At 43.1% G+C, this 21036-nt stretch overlaps 1 protein-coding gene across 3 annotated transcripts in view; it reads left to right on the top strand.

Annotated features, from left to right (window-relative positions):
• Positions 1-21036, top strand: part of KMT2E (lysine methyltransferase 2E (inactive)) — a 134753-nt gene that overhangs the window by 71021 nt on the left and 42696 nt on the right. For 2 of the 3 annotated variants that reach the window (XM_039517246.1, XM_039517235.1), the window contains exons 13-14: positions 144-408; positions 2645-2743. In XM_039517246.1, coding sequence (XP_039373180.1) covers positions 144-408; positions 2645-2743 — 364 coding nt within the window. The remainder of the gene's footprint in view (positions 1-143; positions 409-2644; positions 2744-21036) is intronic. The other variant, XM_039517241.1, reaches the window with a different exon arrangement.

Here is a 21036-nt window from a genome sequence, read left to right as displayed (position 1 = left end):
AATATGCTACAGTACTGGATCTTTATCATGGCAGATGTTCATTTCACTGTAAATTAATGAGTGGTTTAACTTTCAAAAATCATATTGCTGTAGCATTCAGTTCAATATTTTTACACCATATTTTTTTATATTGACTGTTTTAGTAAATACAAAGTGGATTGCGCTTGCCTCAAAGAAAATCCTGAATGTCCAGTTCTTAAACATGGTTCCGAACCTACAGAAAACATAAATACTGGATATGAGACCAGAAGGAAAAAGGGAAAGAGAGAGAAGGACCTTTCAAGAGAAAAGGAAACACAAAATCAGAACATCACACTGGATTGTGAAGGAGCAGCCACCAAAATGAAGATTCCTGATAATAAGCAGAGGAGACTTTCTCCCCTCAGGCTATCCATTTCCAATAATCAGGTATTAAAACAAAAATCACTAGATGGTCAGATTTACAAACCAGAAGATTTCCTGCTTTAGAGTAATTTTTAATCTTACAAGTTATTGGAAAGAGTTGTTCTTTGTGAATGTTAGTGTTGGATTAGCTACTTGAAGTATGTATACTATTCCTAGTTTTCTTGAAATGACTAGTTTTTTAAAGATATTTTGGTTTTCTTTAACCAGCTGTTTCTCACTGAAATGTCTCAACATAAACCAGAAATCCTGCCTCCTAAAATTCTTTGCAGATCTGTGGTGTAAAAACTGCATGCCATGCCCCAAGATCCCAAAACCATCCTGAAGCAGTGTTAGTCACACGTATGTTGTCCCCACAGTTCTGATGTTTTTAGCCACAATTATAAATAGGCTTGCTTCCATAACAATTTCTGCTACCAAGATTTCAACCCAAAAAAGATGTTCCGGTCTCTCACTAATAGCCTCCCTATACCTGTTGTATGTTTTTGTGTAGATGGAACACTGGCATAAAGATGGTAAGTTGAGAGGGTAATGATAAACATGTATTTATTGAGTATGGGTGGAGATGGGTGTTCTAGTTAGGTACCAGGGGTCTTGGTTATAGGTTTGGTCTTCTTAATTTATTGGCATAGAAGAGCAGGTAAATGAGAAAGTAATGAATTTCACAGATCCTAATTTGGGAGGAGCCGCGAACAGCAATTAGTAAAGAGAAATTATTCAAATAAATCAAGAGATACCGTAACGATGGATTGATTTTGTTGTTGTTGTTGTTGTTTTTTTGAGGGAGGAGAGAATTGATTGAGTCTGAGGGTTAAATACTTGATGGGATTATGAGGGTAGTTTGAAGGATGAACGAGTGGTGTAAGGTGTGGGGTTACTTGGTGGGAGCCATTTTCAAAATTCTCTCCATCCTCCTAGACTGTTATAAAGGGAAACATCATGGAGGAAAGGATGAGAGATGGAGATCAGGGAATTGGTGATGAATATGCAATTGATTATGAAATTTTTTTGCATAAAGTTTACATTAGGTTTGTGGTCTTTTTCATGGGACATAGTAGACTGACCTACCCAAACAGCTAACTTGCTTTAGAATGTTTCTGGGTTCATAAGGGCTGGCAAGTGATTTCTACAGGAGTAGAGCTACAAAGGCAGTATATTCAAACTACAGTTTTACAGGTAAGTTACTTTTTTTTTTTTCCAGCCAGGTTGCCACTAGCAATAACTGGTATTTGGAACCCATTCCTGGGCACACAGAATCCTATGTAATTTTTATAAGAATTGTCACAGCTGAGCTAAAAGTTTTTCAACCTAGAAGAGGCTCAGTAAAATAACATCTGATCTTTAAAAAAGCAGTTCAGTCATCCAAAATAACACTTATGTATGTACTTTGTCTAATTGTTTTAGTGCCATGCTCAAGAACTGTACTGTTAATTTCCACTTTATAGCAGTTTTATTAAGGAACGAATGTAATAATTTCAACTTTATTTTTAAGGTAACCACATCTAAGAACAAATGGTAGAACACTGGTAACAGATCAATTATTATTGACTCTGCTGTAACTTTTTTAATTTTTGAATGTTATCCTTCTATTGTAAGAGATCTGAAAAACCCAGAAGCATTTCCATATCAAGCATTTTTCAGTGTTTATTAATCAGATACCTTTTGTGTTCCCTATGGTAAGTCACTAATGATAGATTATAGTGGAGATTTATACAGCATCAGTAGAAAGGGTTATGTTAACATTTACATAGGTTTGAGTTGACTGCAAATTTATATAATATGATAACCTATCTTGTTTGACATGACAATATACATTCGATTTTATGAAGAAATTAGGTTTAAGATTTTCAAAATGCGTGTCCAAAGTTAAGGTCAAAATTCCTTATTTAGCTGCATAAATAAGTGGCCTGATGTTCATAAGTGTTGTGTGCCCTGTAGTGCCCATTGGTTTGGAAGCTTAATTCTTATTTGGTTGAAAAAACTCGCGTGAGATTACAATTAAAGAAAATGATGTGGATGTTTCTGTTTGGATCGGAGAAGGTACTTGAGTCAGGCTATATTTCTAGAGTCATAAAAGAGTCCAAGCGGATGATATGTAGTTTTTACATGTTGCATTGGTTAATTGGCTGGTAGCTTTTGAAATAGTGATTTGAGGATACTTTGCTCTGTGTAGCCTTTAGATTTCCCTAGTTTGAAAGAGTAGTAGTAGAGCTTCTGTAAAGCAGTCATTTCCATCTTTCAGGAGCCAGATTTTATTGAGGATATAGAAGAAAAAACTCCTATTAGCAATGAAGTAGAAATGGAATCAGAGGAGCAGATTGCAGAAAGGAAAAGGAAGATGGTAAGTTGGGAAGCAAGTAGCTACTTAAAGCTGTCACTAGGACTTAGTGATGGCTGCTCTTCCCATGCTAATTTGCTGCCTTTTTATGGGCTTTTAGAATCTGAGAATATATGAAGCCAGCACCTTATATACACTTTAACTTCAAATCCAAGGCTTGCTTGTTGAGTGAGAGCATTTCCGTTTGGCTTGATCATCACCTCCTGACAAACACGCAAATCTGCTTTTGTTTTTAAATGTGAATAATTTTCTATTGCTTCTGCACAGGTGCCATCACTCGTAGGAAATGAGTAGCTGTGACTTTAAGATTTCCTTTTTATTATTGTGCACTACAGTGGTTGGTTATTTGTAAGATACAATCAGGGGCCAAGATTTTCATAACTGACTAGTGATTTTGGGTGCCAAACTTCAGATACCTTTTAAAGAGGCCTAATTTTCAGAGGCTAGTTGCTCAATAATTTCTGAAAAGTAGGCCTTTTTTAGACATGCTGTCTGTTGGACACTCAAATTTAGATGCCTAAAGTCACTACTCACTTTTGAAATCTCAGCCAGGACATACTTAATCTATTTAAATAATAGTATGAAAAGTTCCTTATTTATCCTTGCTGTACAGAAATCTTATTTTAAAGGCAAAAGTAATCTTCAAAACTTTGGCTGCTGTCTTTTACAGACAAGCTTGAGTGACCATTATCTAAGTTTTTTTTGCCTGCACAAAAAGCATTGATGTGTATCTAAAATGAATTTGCTAGATAGAGGCTTAACCATTTGATTTTTGTATTGAAAATGTGTTGTGTGTGTGTATATATATATATATATATAAAATATGTGTATATATATATATGTGTATATAATATGCACAATTCTTGTGCCTGCAAAAATTTGGTGATGGAGGGGTGGGGGAAATGTTCACTCAAACATATGGTTAGATGTCTACCAGTTTTGTTCATAAATACAGATGGTATGCATAAAGGCTTATTTATTGTTCAGGCACAATCTTAGTCACAAGACAATGTGCTACTAAAAATATGTACCTACCGTTTAAGTGGTTGGGGACTTTATGAAAACTTGACCCTTTAAGAAATGGAATTACATTGGTTGAATTTGAATACTATTTCAAATGCTAATGACACAGATTTGTTTACAGAACTAGGTCGTCTTTGCTTTAAGATTAGTAATCAAACATTTAATTTGAGATACTAGAATTGCCATAACTTAAGCCTTCCAATTACACATTATAGTGAAGTGTACCTGTAGTGATATTTATTAGTTGTACAGCAGCAGAGGTCTAGGGTTTGTGTTTTACAGATGAATGTAACGGGCAGGTCCCTGCTCCAAGGAACTGACAACCTAACTCAAATTTAATACTGCAGACCGCAACAACAAAAAATAGGTTGTAAATGGGATATTGCCAGCCTAACCATTTGGAAACAATACAGACGTTTTGGTGCAAATTTGTGACAGTAAAATAAAAGCAAAAGCAAAATAAAGCTGGGATTGATACTAAAACTAGTACTGATAATAAAATAGAAAGGCACATGTTCAAAATTCTTGTTTGTTTGAGTCTTAATATACAGTTAAAATGTTAATGCATTATTAAAGTTGAAAACATCAATTAAAATAGTTCCTATTGCAATATTGACCCGGTTGCATTGCATATATGGTATATCTAGTACCTTTGGGTTGCTATAAGAGTCTTAGCGTGTGTGTATTGAAACTAATACATAGACATATAGTTTATTGTGGAATTTAGGTACACAATCACATGTTTAGTCTTTATTTCATGTTTTAATGTTTGTGTCATAAAACCACTCAGCCTCGAGAGGAGGTAGGGATTGGCAGGCACATTGGAGAGATAATAGGGGCAGGAATTGGCAGGTTTGTCACTCAGGATATTTGTATGAATTTGCAATTATAATTTCACACCACTGGGAATACAAAACCCTAAAGGCGGGATTCCACACGTCACATCTCCTCTGAGCCAAAGTTGAATAGCCGATGGTGGCATAGTGTTAGGAGTGCAACAGTTCTCCATAAACGGGGCATATTTTTGGAGTTTAATGTACCCACCCTACACACCTCTATGTAGTATATAATTTGAAAGCTTATTTTATGTGCATTTAGATGAGGTATGATGTAGATCTGTCAAGTGGTGCTGTAAACCTGTAGGAGAAGTGAAACAGTGCTACTACAAATGAGAATGTGTCGCTCTTTGAGTGATTGCAAGGAGATGTGCATGCTGCATGTGTGATCGCCAGAAGGTTTTTCCCTGGCGGTACCCATCGGGTTGGCTGTGTAGCCCCCTGGAGTGGCGCTTTCATGGCCGTGTATTTAGATCCCTGACGACCCACTGCCTCTTCAGTTCTTCTGACCACTAGTGACAGTCGTTGCAGCAGCTCCTCTCTTGCATTAGCAAGCAATTCCCTAGTGGACTCTCCTTTTTTTCCCTGTAAATAGTTTATAACTTTATCACTAACTAAAGCTTTCAGTTAAGTTATAGTTAGACTCATAGACTTTAAGGTCAGAAGGGACCATTATGATCATCTAGTCTGACCTCCTGCACAATGCAGGCCACAGAATCCCACCCATCCACTTCTATAACAAACCCCTAGCCTATGTCTGAGTTATCGAAGTCCCCAAATTGTGGTTTGAAGACCTCAAGCTGCAGAGAATCCTCCAGAAAGTTGGGGGTTTTCCCCCCTCCCCACTTTGTTCCCTATCCCGGGGACCGACATGTGCCTTGGTCTCAGGGCTGCGTCCTGCATTGGAACACCCAGCTTTGGGTCTGCCTATGTTGGTGCCATCGACTCTGGCTTCTCTGGGAGGTCTGAGTCCGGCCACAGTGAACCCCCTGGTGCGGGAAGATTTGGAGGAGAACTTGGATGCTCCCTCCATGCCGGACACATTTGAGGTGACCAAGGAGTTGATTGCCATGACGATGCAGTTCCCCACCCCACCAGCTCACGCTCTGGCACCGCAACATCATCAGGACCAACTCCTATCCGGCATGGGGCAAGCCCGCTGTGATGTGACGCCGATTGCCTTTGCCACGGCACCAGTCCCTGGCACTGTCTCGATCTGCATGGCCTTCATCAGATTTGGACTTCTTCTTGGAGTCGGAGGCAAAGTTCTGTGCTTCCAGGTGGAGACAGCACCGTTCCTGGAGTAGGGATGCACAAGCCTAGACTGATGACATCAGAACTGGCACAGGCACTGAAACAGCTGCGGCACTGGATGCTACTGCCATTTCCTGTACACCTCAAGCAGCGCAAGGAGATCCCCCGCGAGCCAGAGGGGCATGAGGACCCTGTGCCTCCAAGGGTGTCATCCTCCTTGAATGAGGCAGTAGCGGGGACCTCCACCACTCTGCCTGCTATGGACACCAGGACTCATCAAATTCTGCTCATGAGGGTGGCCAGGACCTGAACTTGCAGGCAGAGGAGGTTTCTGAGGATATGGATCCCATGGTGGATATTCTGGTCCCCGACAGGCCTCGGTTGGCTCTGCCCCTCATGAGAACCATACAGATTACCACCAACGCACTGTGGCACATGCTCGCCTCTATTCCGCTGACAGCCAAGGGTGTAGAGTGCAAATACTTTGTGCCTTCCAAGGGGTACAAGCACCTCTTCACCCACCCCCAACCCGGGACCCTGGTGATAGAGGTGGTGAACCATAAAGAGCGCCAGGGGCAACCGGGGCCTACCCCCAAATCCAAGGATGCTAAGAAGCTGGACTTCTTCGGTCGGAAAGTCTACTCCACTGGGGGGGCTCCAGCTTCGCATAGCGAATCAACAAGCAGGCCTCAGACCACACTATGCTTTTAATTCCTGGAGTTCTCTGGCCAAATTCCAGGAATTGCTCTGACTCCCACTCGGAGTTTGGAATGGTTCTGGAGGAGGGAAAGGTGGTCGCCAGGACCTCTCTTCAGGCTGCCCTGGACTCAGCTGACTCAGCCATGCGCACTATGGGCATGGCCATAACTGAGATGCAGCTCTTGGCTACAGGTCTCAGGGCATCTGCATGACTCCAGAACAGAATTCAGGACCTGCCCTTCGACTGCTCTGGCCTCTTTGCAGAACAGACAGATTCAAGGCTGCATAGCCTTAAGGACTCGTGGGTGACCCTCAAGTCTTTGGGGCTGCACACACCAGCTGCACAAAGAAAGGCATGTAAACCCCAGGCCGCCCAATGATTCTACCCGGCCCCTTCCAGACAGGACTACAGTAAGAAGTGGGGCAGAAGTAATAGGAGGTGCTCATCTCAGGCCTCCTCTTGACAAGGGCAGGGCTTGGCTAAGCAGCCCTTGGGCTCAAAGCCAAACTTGAAAGTGAGCCTGAGGATGGAGCACCAGTTCCTCAATCTCGGTCTTATCCTCAACGTGGCGAATTTGACTCTGGCTCCCTCTCAAAGAATAGAAATCATCGGGGTTCTCCTGGATTCCACCCTGGCCAGGGCATTCCTGCCAGAGTCTCGTTTTCTAGCCATGAGCGCCATCATACAAGGTCTCGACCATTTCCCCACCACAATAGCCAGAAACTGCCTAAAATTACTCTAACATATGGCAGCGTGGACTTATGTGGTGCAGCATGCAAGGCTGTGCCTCTATCCCCTCCAGGCATGGCTGGCGCAAATGTACAGACCAAACCAGGACCATCTGGACAGTCTGGTCATTCTTTCTCCTCGGGCTCTTGAGTCCCTCCAGTGGTGGTTCAATCCACAGACGGTCCGTGTGGGAGTACCTTTTTCCAAACCTCATCTGTTGCTAATCATGGATGTATTAGTGCTGGGGTGGAGAGCACACCTGGGCAACCTCAGAACTCAAGGCCTATGGTCCCAAGCGGAATTATCGCTACACATCAACGTCAGGGAGCTTGCCAGACATTTCATGCTCCATTTTCAGAGCAAATTTGTATCGGTGTTGACAGACAACACCACAATGATGTTATCTAAACAAACAGGGTGGTACTTGCTTCTCTCCCCTATGCCAGGAAGCCGCAGGTTGTGGAACTTTTGCATCACCCAGTCGATACAGTTGGAGGTGTCGTATCTGCCAGGAGCACAAATGAACAGGCCGATTGCCTCAGCAGATCTTTCCAATGCCATGGATGGTCTCTCCAACCGGACACTGTCAGCAATATCTTCCTGAGGTGGGGATCTCCCCAGGTAGCCCTGTTTGCAACACGAGGCAATGGGAAGTGCCAGCAGTTCTGCTCCTTCCTGAATCACAGCCCTGGTTTGATTACGGACGCCTTTCTCCTCTTGTGGACAGGACCCGTGCTGTATGCATTTCTGCTGTTCCCTCTCATCCTCAAGGTCCAGTGGGACAAGGCTTTGCTGATTCTTGTAGTGCTGGCATGGCCCTGCCAACATTGGTTCTCCACGCTGTTGAACCTTTTGGTGGACACATCGATGACTTTGTCTATGATTCCAGACCTCATCACGCAGGACCACTGCCTTCAGCATCCCAACCCTGAGTCTCCACCTCACTGAGTGGAAAATCCATGGCTAAATCTATTATAGCTCCAGTGCTCTAGTTTGGTTGGGGAGATTCTCCTTGGCAGTGGAAAGTCCTCCACTCATGCCACTTATCTAGCCAAGTGGGAAAGGTTCTCTATTTGGTCTGCACAGAAGGGCACCCCTCCATTGCAGTCCTCAGTCCCTTTTATAGTGGGCTGTTAACTCTATTTAAAGTGGCAAGAGCAGGCAGTCTTGTCAATCAAGGTGCACCTAGTAGCTATTTTCACTTTTCCACCCAGGCCCAGTGGGGCAGATGGTATTTGCTAACCCCATGGTTGGACGCTTCCTTAAAGGGCTAGACAGACTATATCCCCAGATACCGCAATCGGCCCTCTCATGGGACATTAACCTGGTCCTCTCAAGGCTCATGGTGCCCTGCTTTACGTCTCTTGGAAAGTGGTATTTTTCGTGGCTATAACATTAGCCAGAAGAGTGTCTGAGCTCAAAGCTTTAACGTCTGAGCCCCCTTATACAGTGTTTTGTAAGGGCAAGGTACAATTGCGGCCTTTCCCAGCTTTTCTCCCTAAGGTTGTTTCACAATTTCATGCAAATCAGGACATCTTTTTACCAGTGTTCTTCCCGAAGCCACATGCTAATGACAGGGAACACAGGCTCCATTCCTTAGATGTTAGGCGCTGGCTTTTTACATTGAGCTGACACAGCCGTTTAAGAAGTCGACGCCACTCTTCATTGCCATTGCTTAGAGAATGAAAGGACGCCAGTCTCATCCCAACAAATTTCTTCTTGGATCACAGCCTTTATCAGGATATGCTATGACCTGGCAAAGATACCAGCCCCAGCATTGACTCTGCAGTCCACGCGAGTGCAAGCTTTGTCTGCAGCGTTCCTGGCGCCAGGCCCCTTTCAGGACATCTGCAGGGTGATGACATGGTCATCTGTTCATATCTTTACTTCACACTGCAGGCTAGAGATGATGTCACGTTTGGTAGAGCAGTGCTTCAGTCTGCAACTCGGTGAACTCCGACTCCTCCTTCGGGGGAACTCCTTGGGAGTCACCTACTTGGAATTGAAATGAGCCAGCACTCGAAGAAAAAACTGGTACCTACCTTTTGTAACTGTTGCTCTTTGAGATGTGTTGCTCCTGTCCATTCCCGTCTCCCCTCTGTTGGAGTATCCGGCAAGAAAGAACTGAAGAGGCAGCAGGTCGGCAGGGACCTATATACGTGGCCATGAAGGTGCCACTCCAGGAGGCTCCATAGCTGACCTGACGGTTACTGCTAGGGAAAAACCTTCCGAAGGTGTGTGCTCTGCGTACACAATCGACTTGGAATGTACATGAGCAGTCCATCTCAAAGAACAACAGTTATGAAAGCCAGGTAACTTTTGTTGTTGTTGCACGGTTCCAGAAATACTCTAACATGACTATGACTACAGTTCAAGTTAATTTCAGCACCTTAATATGGTGTTTATTGGTCAAAGCTACCAAACAACAATGTGTTGAAATTAGGGCTGTCAAGCAATAAAAAAAATTAAGTGGAATTAATCATGCTGTTAAACTATAATAGAATACCATTCATTCAAAAATGTTTTCTACATTTTCAAATACATTGATTTCAATTACAATACAGAATACAAAATGTACAGTGCTCACTTCATATTTATTATAAATATTTGCACTGTAAAAAATAAAAAATATTTTTCAGTTCACCTAGTACAAGTACTGTAGTGCAATCTCTTTACCATGAACGTTGAATTTACAAATGTAGAATTATGTACCAAAAAAACTGCATTCAAAAACAAAACAATGTAAAACTTCAGAGCCCTACAAGTCCACTCAGTCCTACTTCAGCCAATCACTCAGACAAACAAGTTTGGTTACAATTTGCAGGAGATAATGTTGCCCGCTTCTTGTTTACAATGTCATCTGAAAGTGAGAACAGGCGTTCGCATGGCACTGTTGTAGACAGCGTTGCACGATATTTACGGACGGATGCGCTAAAGATTCATATGTCCCTTCATGCGTCAACTGCCATTACCGAGGACATGCGTCCATGCTGATGATGGGTTCTGCTCGATAACAATCCAAAACAGAGCGGACTGATGCATGTTTATTTTCATCACCTGAGTTGGATGCCACCAGCAGAAGGTTGATTTTCTTTTTTGGTGGTTCAGGTTCTGTAGTTTCTGCATCAGAGTGTTGCTCTTTTAAGACTTCTGAAAGCATGCTCCACACCTTGTCCCCCTCAGATTTTGGATGGCACTTCAGATTCTTAAACCTTGGGTCAGGTGTTGTAGCTATTTTTAGAAACATCACATTGGTACCTTCTTTGCGTTTTGTCAAATCTGCTGTGAAAATGTTCTTAAAACGAACATGTGCTGGGTCATCATCCGAGACTGCTATAACATGAAATATATGGCAGAATGTAGCTAAAACAGAACAGGAGACCTACAGTTCTCCCCCAAGGAGTTCAGGACACATTTAATTAACACTTTTTTTTACGGGCATCATCAGCATGGAAGCATGTCCTCTGGAATGGTGGCCGAAGCACGAAGGGCATACGAGTCTTTAGCATATCTGGCACGTAAATACCTTGCAACGCTGGCTACAAAAGTGCCATGCAGATGCCTGTTCTCACTTTCAGGCGACATTTGTAAATAAGTAGCAGGAGCATTATCTCCTGCAAATGTAAACAAATTTGTTTGTCTTAGCGATTGGCTGAACAAGAAGTAGGACTGAGTGGACTTGTAGGCTCTGAAGTTTTACATTGTTTTGGTTTTGAGTGCAGTTATGTAACACAATTTATTCGTTTGTAAGTTACACTTTCACCATAAAAATATTGCACTACATTACTTGTCTAAGGTGAACTAAAATACCGTTTCTTTTGTTTCTTTATTTGTAGTAATAAATAATATAAAGTGAGCACGGTACACTTTGTATTCTGTGTTACAATAGAAATCAATATATTTGAAAATGTAGAAAAACATACAAAATATTTAATAAATTTCAGTTGGTATTCTATTGCTTAACAGGTGCAATTAATTGCAATTAATTTTTTTATCACAATTTTTTGAGTTAACTGTGATTAATCAACAGCCGTAATTAAATATTTTTATTGGTTTTGCACGAGCAAGTATTTTTTCAGAAACAATGAAGCTGTTTAGCCTGTGACAAAAATGGCAAATATCAATTTTTTGCAGTATATTAACATAAAATGTTTTCACATCTTATTCTCAATTTTCAGAGTATTTTACCATTGATTATAATAGAAAATATAGAAAACTATTGAAGTTTACTGACCAGATCAGTTTCACGCTAAAATTGTGCACCAGTAGTAGTAGATTACATGCTCATATTTTGTACTGCATAGTGAGTAGATACAAATTTACATCAAATCCTAATGTAATGCTTCTCCACTTGTAAGCTTTTGTACATACAATGTAGCACCTCATCTGACCGGTAGAAGGTTTTAATTTGTAATTGCCAATGTATGCAGTACTAGCCTTTGAAATATTCTAGAAACTAGTTTTTTAATTCAGTGACACTTACGCACAAGTCAGTAATAGTGACAATACATAGCTTTGTATTATGAATATGCAAAAGCTATGAAAGAAAGAAGTAGCCTAACAAGAAGTAGTGGAGACAAAGTCCACAAACAAACAAGTTCTTGCCTCTGTACTGAAGACGGATGGAGACCATGATACAGCTCTTACCAGCCATGTCATGAAAAGTATGACTAACCTATTTGGGTGCAAATCACATCCAGTGGATTTTTATCCAGCTACATACTTGATTGCATGTAACATCAAATGTACAAGAGTTTACGGAAAATAGCAGATGTTGGTGAAAAACAAATGGAGACATTTGTGAGAGGTTCATCAGCCCAGTCAAGAAATCTGGCATCAGAACATTTGCTGACATAGCCAAGAAGACCAAATTTAAGACTGGAAAGGGAAGGATAATCATAGCATCCATAGCTCAGTGGTTTGAGCATTGGCCTGCTAAACCCAGGGTTGTGAGTTCAATCCTTGAGGGGGTTAAGGGCAAAAATCTCTCTGGGGATTGGTCCTGCTTTGAGCAGGGGGGTGGACTAGATGACCTCCAACCCTGATATTCTATGAAAGTCCTGAAATTGTTTTCCACTGAGCCCTGTCCTTAGCAAGATGCAGAGATGATGCTTCAGTGACAGCTGTTCACCCAATAAGACCTATGCCTGTGTTCTTCCATGCTGATGGAACAATGAGAAGAACAGACACAGCTGGAATAGAGCATCAGATGGAATATCAAACTGAACGACTCCATGAGCCAAGACCATGCAGTAAAGAAACCACAGCATACTCCTGGGGGAATTCTGCGCACAAATTTTCCGGTCTTTATTCACCCTTCATTTTGAAGTAATAAGTTGATTACTGTTCTATCCTGAAGTGACTGTAAAAACAGCATTTTTGAGGCTCTGTTTGTTTTGTTTCATTACTTTCTGAATTAAATTTTCTTGGTCTGCAAGGACTAAACAATTATTTTTAGCTGCCAGCACAGTAAATTCTGCCAAAGATCTAAAAAGAAGACTGTTTTTCTGGCTCATCTACTCAATCAATATTGTATGTAGTAAAGATCTTTTGGTTTGAATTCTGCCATCAGGTATACCTGTGCAACTCAGGTTTTTTATAAGGCTATATGAGTAGGGCCCTACCAAATTCACGGCCATGAAAAACTCATCATGGACCGTGAAATCTCGTCTCTCTCTGTGAAATCAGGTCTTTTGTGTGCTTTTACCCTATACTATACAGATTTCATGGGGAAGACCAGTGTTTCTTAAATTGAGGGTCCTGACCCAAAAAGTAGTTGCATGGGGGTCACAAAGTTATTTTAGGGGGCTGTAGTTTTGCCACCCTTACTTCTGCGCTGCCTTCAATGGAGCTAGTGGCCAGGCACCCAGCTCTGAAGGCAGCGCCCTGCCAGCAGCAACACAGAAGTAAGGGTGGCAATACCATACCATGCCATCCTTACTTCTGCGCTGGTGATGGCAGCGGCTCTGCCTTCAGAGCTGGACTCCTGGCCAGCAGCTGCTGCTCTTCAGTTGCCCACCTCCAGTTGCCTAGCACCACCGCCAGCAGCAGTGCAGAAGTAAGGGTAGAAGTACCACAACCCTCCTACAATAACCTTGCAAATCCCCCCCCCCCCCCCCACAAGCCACTCCTTTTTGCGTCAGGACCCCTTCAGTTACACCACCATGAAATTTGAGATTTAAATAGCTGAAATCATGAAATTTACTATTTTTAAAAATCCTATAATTGTGAAATTGACCAAAATGGACTGTTAATTTGGTAGGGCCCTACGTATGAGTATAACTGAGATCAGAATTTGTCCCTACAGTTAGCATCTACTTAAGTTCTGTGGATTTATGAGCAAGAATAGACTTCTGTTGTCACTCAAAGCTGTATCTGCTCTTCAATGCTAATAAGTCAATCTTGGTATTTAAACAAATTTTATCCGGAACATCTACAGGGAACAGATCTAATGTGTAAAGAGGTGCCATGTTTACACTCTCTCTGTGGGAGCTACCAATGTGAAGTGGACTCCTCATCTCCTTAGTACTTTTAGTGTCATAGAATTGTGTGGCAGGGTGCATTATCTTTTGACCTGCATAATCTCCTTTAACTGTTCTGTTGGGTTTATGATCTTCTCAAGTGTAATATAAGCTTTTGAATGCCAAATTGTTAAGAAACTATATTATAGTTTTGGCTTTAATTACGTTGAGCCTGAATGTTTTGTCTGCTTCAAAACTGGGTATCTTGGTGCATTAATGCAGATGCTATGGGCCTGAGTTTCTAACATGAAAAAGACTGAGCCCTCAAAGTTTCATATGTAGTTTAACTATATCTGTCAGAGGGTCCTTTGTTAATTATTAGTAGTAGCAGTGTTACTGTAGCACCTGTGGGCCCCAATCATGGACCCAGGACCCCATTGTGCTAGGTGTGATACAATCACAGAACAAAGACTATCTCTGCTCCAGAGAACTTGGTCTAAATATAAGGTAGAGACCACAGATGAATGCAATACAAATGGCTGGGGAGTACAAGGAAACAGTGAAACATTTTTAGTCATCCATGAAAAGCAATGATCTCAGCATGCCACAGCCTAATTGTTATCCAGTTTTTTTTAGGCATCATGGAAGAGGAGGATAATGAGGTAGCTTTGCAGATGTTTTACAGAGAGCTCCTCCCAAGCATGGGGGGCAGCCTGGCAGAAAGCACCAAAGAGCATGTTTGAAAATGTAAGAAGTAGAGACGAGATGAGGTAGTTTAAAAATTAGTATTACACTTGTCAATTACAGTCAGTCTGTCTCTTGCCACTGACATCAGGAACTTGGGTTTATCTCCCACCTCACTCACGTTAATTTCTCTACTGCTTGTGGACTTACTCCCCTTTTATTTAGCTAACGTGTCTTTGTGTATGGGCCCTTCACTAGGTTTTTTGCATCATTTTCTCCATGTGAACTGTTCTCTTCCTGCAGATTCAGTTTTGGCACCTTCAGTGATATGAGACTGGTTGATCCCCCTAAGGCCAATTTTTGTGGTTTTAAAATCATATTTTGTTTTCATAATACTTTTTCTCTGCTATGTTGCTGTGCAGAAGACTCATGTAAATGGAACACAATGAAATGGACTGTATGCCAAGTAGTATAAATGTGCAAAGTAAATAATACCAGATTTTCACTAATATTTAAAGAAACTTCAGCTTTAACATATGACAGTAATAGGTAAATATTCAGATGAAAGCTGACCCTGTCCTTAACAACACTGACATTTAAAATGGTCTTTGTTAGGGGTCAGTCAGCACCTCACTAATGTTTTTGGAGGCTCTTCATACCTCTGAACTCTTTCAGGCTGTCCGTAGACAAAACTGTTACACTCTGATCATGTTTTCAAGGTTAATCTTCACCACCATAGTAGCTAGAAATTTTTTCATTTAAAAAAAAAAAAGGCTTAGAAACTGGAACATAATTCTGCAGCAAGGAGTGGATGCCACAGAATTACAGAATACACATACAGTTGCTTATGAGGAAAGACTCAATTAATTCATGTGTATCTTAGTTAAATGCTGTGGAGTGACGGGGTGAAACAACTCTGTCCAAAATATTTTAATGAAAACACATAAGAGTACAAATATGAAAAGAAAAATACCCCGAACATCAGGAAATGATTCCTAAACACATCTGTAAACATGAGCAGTAGGCTTTGAGGGAAAATTATAGTGGCCCATTGCTTTAAGACATTTACCTATATTGGACAAAACACTAGAAAATGTACTATGGAGAGTAATTCTACATTAGCATGGGCATAGTGGACAAATTGATCATATAGGTCTCTTTCTATCACTAACTTCTGCCATTACCTGTTAGGGGTAAATTTGAAGAAATGGAGACTTCATACCTCATCACTTCCCTCAGCCAGACTTTTTTTTTTTTTAAGTCCCTGAAATCCAAATTTAAATGACTGATCCACCTCCCACAACTTGAAATACCTACTTAAATTAGATGCATTAGTATCCTACCAGATTTTTACTAACATAGCAATGCAAAGTTAGAATATGCATCTGAAAGTATTATATAATGTTTAATTTTCAGTGTTGCATTATGACATTTGTTAGTAGTTAGCCTTTTGATTTTTCTAGTCATGTTTGCCAAAATGAGGATTATATGAGTTACGCGGTTTAGTCTCAAACTGTTGCTGTTTTAGCTGGGGAGAAGTAAATATCTTCAGTGCAATTGAAGATTTTTATTATAGAGGAAAAAAAATGTCCTTCATAAACTTCTAGTGAGTGCCATGATGTTACCTTGCCTTTGGGTAGGGTCATGAGACAAGTGACATCCTACAAAGGTAATTTTGCTCTGTAGATCGAATACCAGATATTTTAAGAGAGGATGAGAGCATCTCTCTTAAATTCTTTCAGATTAAAAGAAGGAAGAGATAAAAGGCAATTAAGTCAGTCTAACTCTAAATTAATGAGGAGAAGACTTGTGGTGGCCAGTTTATGGATTATGTTCTATACTGCCTAAATGTAACTTTGTGTTAACAAGTATTTATTGTGCTGGAAAACCACTTCCTTAGGGTATGACAGAATAGGAACGGTTTAATGTTACATATCTTTGCCTTGCCCAAAAAATCTAAGTGATTATGTAGTATTCATATTTGATCTATCATTTCTTCTTAAAAACATTAAATTTCTCTCAGTCTCAGATTTTGAAATGTGTATTCTTTTTCTAAAATACACATTATACCATCAGGTGCTCAATCTTTGCATGGTGAGTTTTATGCAAGTGAACACCATTTGACACTGAATTCTGTTTAAATAGCAACCAAAGCGCTATGTTTAGTGGTGTTTCAGGTTGCAGCAGGATATGCTCCATCCTCCCATAATCTTAAACAAATTTTAAGATGGTGAGGGAAAAGATGTTTGCATTTCTTTCCACCTTCATATTGCCTGCAAAGCTATGGATGAGGTACTACAACACTCCATTAGGTTTTCATTTAATCCCCAATTGATATAAAAAAGCAATATGTAACCCAACTTTATTGAACTTGCATTTTAATGTGTTATACCAATATAATAAAAACCAGCAGGATCTTAAGAGGGACAAGGCAAAAATGCCAAATTTATTGTAAATAACATCATAAAACAAAAGATAACAGTAAACAACGTTGTTTTACTACTTATTTCTATCACTACTTATTCCTTACACACACACACTCTCTCTCTCTCTCTCTCTCATATATTCACACAATCATTCATTCAGGTTCTGTATAGATGTTATAGTTACCAGCCTAGACGTTGCTCATGCCAAGTTACTGGCCAGGTATCTTGGTCATGAGGATGGAGCCGAGTCTGTGTCAGATGCATCTGATGCTCCTGGAGGCTGGCAGCAGAACCATAGACTCAAAATCCTCAGTCTTCAGAGTCCAGTTTTATAGGAATTTATTCCTATGTCAGTCCATGAGAGTTGCTTCATTCTGCTGTTGCTAAATCAATCAGCAGGTGGCTGGCTCCATGTTATCAGATGTTTGTTTTTCCTTCCTTTGAGGTGTGGTGGGGTGGATTCCAGTTTGCCCTCTGGGGGTCATCTGGTTGATCCCACTTGACACCTTCTTCAGCGCACTGAATTCTTCAGGCTGGTAACTCCCTAACCATTCATTCATTATTTAAACTAGGCACTCATTCACATACATTCTCTATCTTAATCACATCTATTTCACTGTCTCTTTACTTTTCGGAGTGTTACCAATTTAGAGAACAGGCACTTAGAGTCAATTGACGTTTAACAAGTTTTATACAAAGTATTTCTTTGAGCAGGCTTCGCACAGCTGGTGGCTTGCAGGTTAGAGGCTAAATGTTGGGAATCACATTTACTTCTAATATAAACCTTCAGTTATAGTATCATTTAACAATAAATCATTTCTAACAATAAATCATTTTTCATATAAACCATGTCTAATATAAACCTTCTTTAATATCCCTACAAATGCAAAACTTTTAAGATCTCATATGCTTTATATCAACAGATCAGCACATCTGACTGTCTCATATCCCATGCATTTGGGAATTTATTCTGCCTTAATGCTGCTGAGGCAACTGTTAAAGTTTTATGTCAGAGTGCAAACTTGAAGTTGCAGTACACAGTGGTATATGGTGAAGGATTCTTTCTTTCTTTTTTTTTTTTTTTAATTTTTGTCAAGATTGATGTAGTGGCAGATTTGTCATCAAATGAAATATAGCACATTTGCCTTAGCATACATTTTCCATTATAGTTAAAAAGTTCTGAAATATAGACCACCAAAAGGGGTTAATTTTGAACTGTATTCTATGTCAGTTCATTATTCATCAAACCACCATGAAAAAAATGCAAGTAGTAACCAAGTTTATATTTATTTTGGTTTTGCCATTTCAATTAGATGTATGCAGAATAAAAGTTTATTCACTCTGTATAGCAACTTTAACTATGCTGCAGATAGGGCTGCATAATAAGAATAGAATTAAGTCTAACTACAGCTCCATCACCATAATTGCAAATATAATAATAAATGGATATATCTATCTCATAGAACTCCTTTACTAGCAGGACCAAGTACTGATTTTCCCACAGATCCCTAAATGGTCCCCCTCAAGGATTGAACTCACAACCCTGGGTTTAGCAGGCCAATGCTCAAACCACTGAGCCATCTCTCTCTCTTTACCTTCAGATACAGTAACTCCTCACTTAACATTGTCCCGGTTAACATTGTTTCGTTGCTGATGAATTAGCGAACACACTCATTTAAAGTTGCGCAGTGCTCCCTTATATCGTTGTTTGGCAGCTGCTTGCTTTGTCCACTGCTTGCAGAAAGAGCAGCCCATTGGAGCTAGCTGGTGGGGACTTGGAACCAAGGTGGACCGGCAGCCCTCATATCAGCTCCTCACTTCCCTAAGTTCTTCTTCGAGTGATTGCTCCTATGCATTCCAGTTAGGTGTGCGCGCCGTGCGTGCACGGCTCTTCGGAAGATTTTTACCCTAGCAACTCCGGCGCGCAGGATATATACCCCAGCCGGCCCGTCCGCTCCTCAGTTCCTTCTTTCCGCCCGTGACGGCCGTTGGAACAGTGGAGCACAGCTTAGCTGACCTCCACTTCCCTAGCTACTCGTAGTTTTCTCTCGTTCTGTTTATAGTGGTAGTTAAATCTGTTTGTTTGTAGAATAGTATAGTGTATTTATTTTACAGGGGTTGGGGTTTATCCCCTTCCCCTCACCCGGGGCCGGGTCCGGTGCCCGGTCCACAGGGTTTTCTACTGCTCGGCCGGCCACAAGCCGCTGCCGACAAGAGATCTTCTCCTAAGTGCCTCGAGGGATCTTACCTCACAGATAAGTGCCGCGTTTGTGAGGCCCTTAATCCATGAACAAAGGGGAGCGGGGCTTTCGTTTGAACAGCTCCTGAGGGAGGCAGCTCTTGCTCCTCCGCTCTCGGCGCCGACCGCTAGTTCGTTTTCACGGCGCGCTCCCTCGGCACCGGACCGCCGGTGCCGCCAAGGCCTCCTGGCACCACCGTCGCTGACTCCGACGTACCCTCGGCATGGACCTCTCTCCTGGAGGGTGAAGAGTTACTCCGGCCAGGCAAGAGCCGTTGAGTCCGGTGCTGGAAAGCTCCCCGGTATGCACCGTGGTCGAGCTCGCCCGGACGCTGCGTCCGAGCCGCCTGCTCCGCAGCCGAGCGCTACGCTCAGTCGGATCGCCCGACACCGATGTCTGCCGCGGCACCGGCAGTATCCGCACCGTTAGCTCCGGCCAGGCAAGAGCCGTCGAGTCCGGTGCTGGTAAGCTCCCCGGTACGGACCGTGGTCGAGCTCGCTCTGATGCTGCGTCTGAGCCGCCTGCTCCGCAGCTGAGCGCTACGCTCAGTCGGAGCGCCCGGCACCGATGTCTGCCGCGGCACCAACGATATCCGCACCGTTCACTCCGGCCAGGCAAGAGCCGTCGAGTCCGGTGTGGGAAAGCTCCCCGGTGCGGACCGTGGTCGAGCTCGCCCGGAAGCTGTGTCCGAGCCGCCTGCTCCGCAGTCGAGCGCGATGTTCAGTCGGATCGCCCGACACCGATGTCTACCGCAGCACCGACAATGCCCGCACCATTAACTCTGGCCAGGCAAAGGCCGTCGAGTCTGGTGCTGGAACACTCCCCGGTACGGACCGTGGTCGAGCTCGCTATGAAGCTGCATCCAGGGTGCCAGCTATGGTCGAGCTCACTGTTCCCTCCACGCCGGAGACAGTGTCCACGGCAAGGGGGCTGATTGCAACGACAGCATCTACGCTGCCTCAACCCCCGGCACCGCCGGTGGGGGTTGCATAGTCGATGGGCAAGCCTGCCTTGATCAGGCCACCCTACCTCGGCACCGCACAGCGGCACCGTTCAGGGTCGCGGTCCCGCAGATGTTCTCGGTCCCGTCACCGATCTAGGTCTCGGCACCGTTCTCCATGTTGGTACCAGTAGTGCTCGCAGCACCGGTCAGCATCCCGTTCGCCGGTCCGGGACACTCAGCACCGATCAAGCCCCAGGCACCGGGACACTCGTAGCCACTCCTGATCATCGAGCCTCGCACCCTCGGTCGACCGCCCGGCACAGCTTCGGTGGCAGGTCCCGTTCTCGGTACCGGTCGGTCTACCGGTACCGATCCCCGGTGCCGCATCGAGCGACGTCAGTTACAGACGGAGACTCTACCAAGAGCTTGCTGCTCCTCCAGGGCCATCCAGCCACGCAGCAGTGTCGTCCCGTGCGGACACTTCATATGCGTAGCACTCTGTTTTCCGATGTGCCCTCCAGGGTCTTCCAGGAGACCTATCAGTGGTCATTCTGGACGCCGTGGGTGTACTACCACGCCAGAGGCGTACCGGTGATCCCATCTCGCTCCATTCCCTCCGAGCTCTGGGGGCCAGAGGTGACAATTAGTCGTCCCCGTCCGACCGGTACAGAGCAACCCCCGGTTCGGCACCAGGCTCCCAGATCCCACCGGATCAGGAGGTTGTCCAGGAGCTCGAGCCCACACAGGACCCGCTTGTCCCGGGCCGCCGCCTTCCTCCTCCCCAGATGAGGCGGGGGCAGGAACATACCCCTCCGGCCCTCCTCTGATCGAAATGCGACCAGCCCCTAAATCCAAAGAGGCTGGGCATGTGGTCTTACTGGGCCATACGATGTACCCGGAGGGGGCCCTGCACCTTCGTGTAGCGCACCAGCAAGCCCTGCTTATCCGCTACTGTGGGTGGCGGTGGGCAAATTTTCAGAGTCGGTTCTTCGGAACTCCC

Source organism: Mauremys reevesii, linkage group 1 (genome assembly GCF_016161935.1).
Source record: "Mauremys reevesii isolate NIE-2019 linkage group 1, ASM1616193v1, whole genome shotgun sequence".
In the NCBI taxonomy this organism is placed as follows: Eukaryota; Metazoa; Chordata; order Testudines; family Geoemydidae; genus Mauremys; species Mauremys reevesii.
This window is presented reverse-complemented; position numbering and strand designations above follow the sequence as displayed.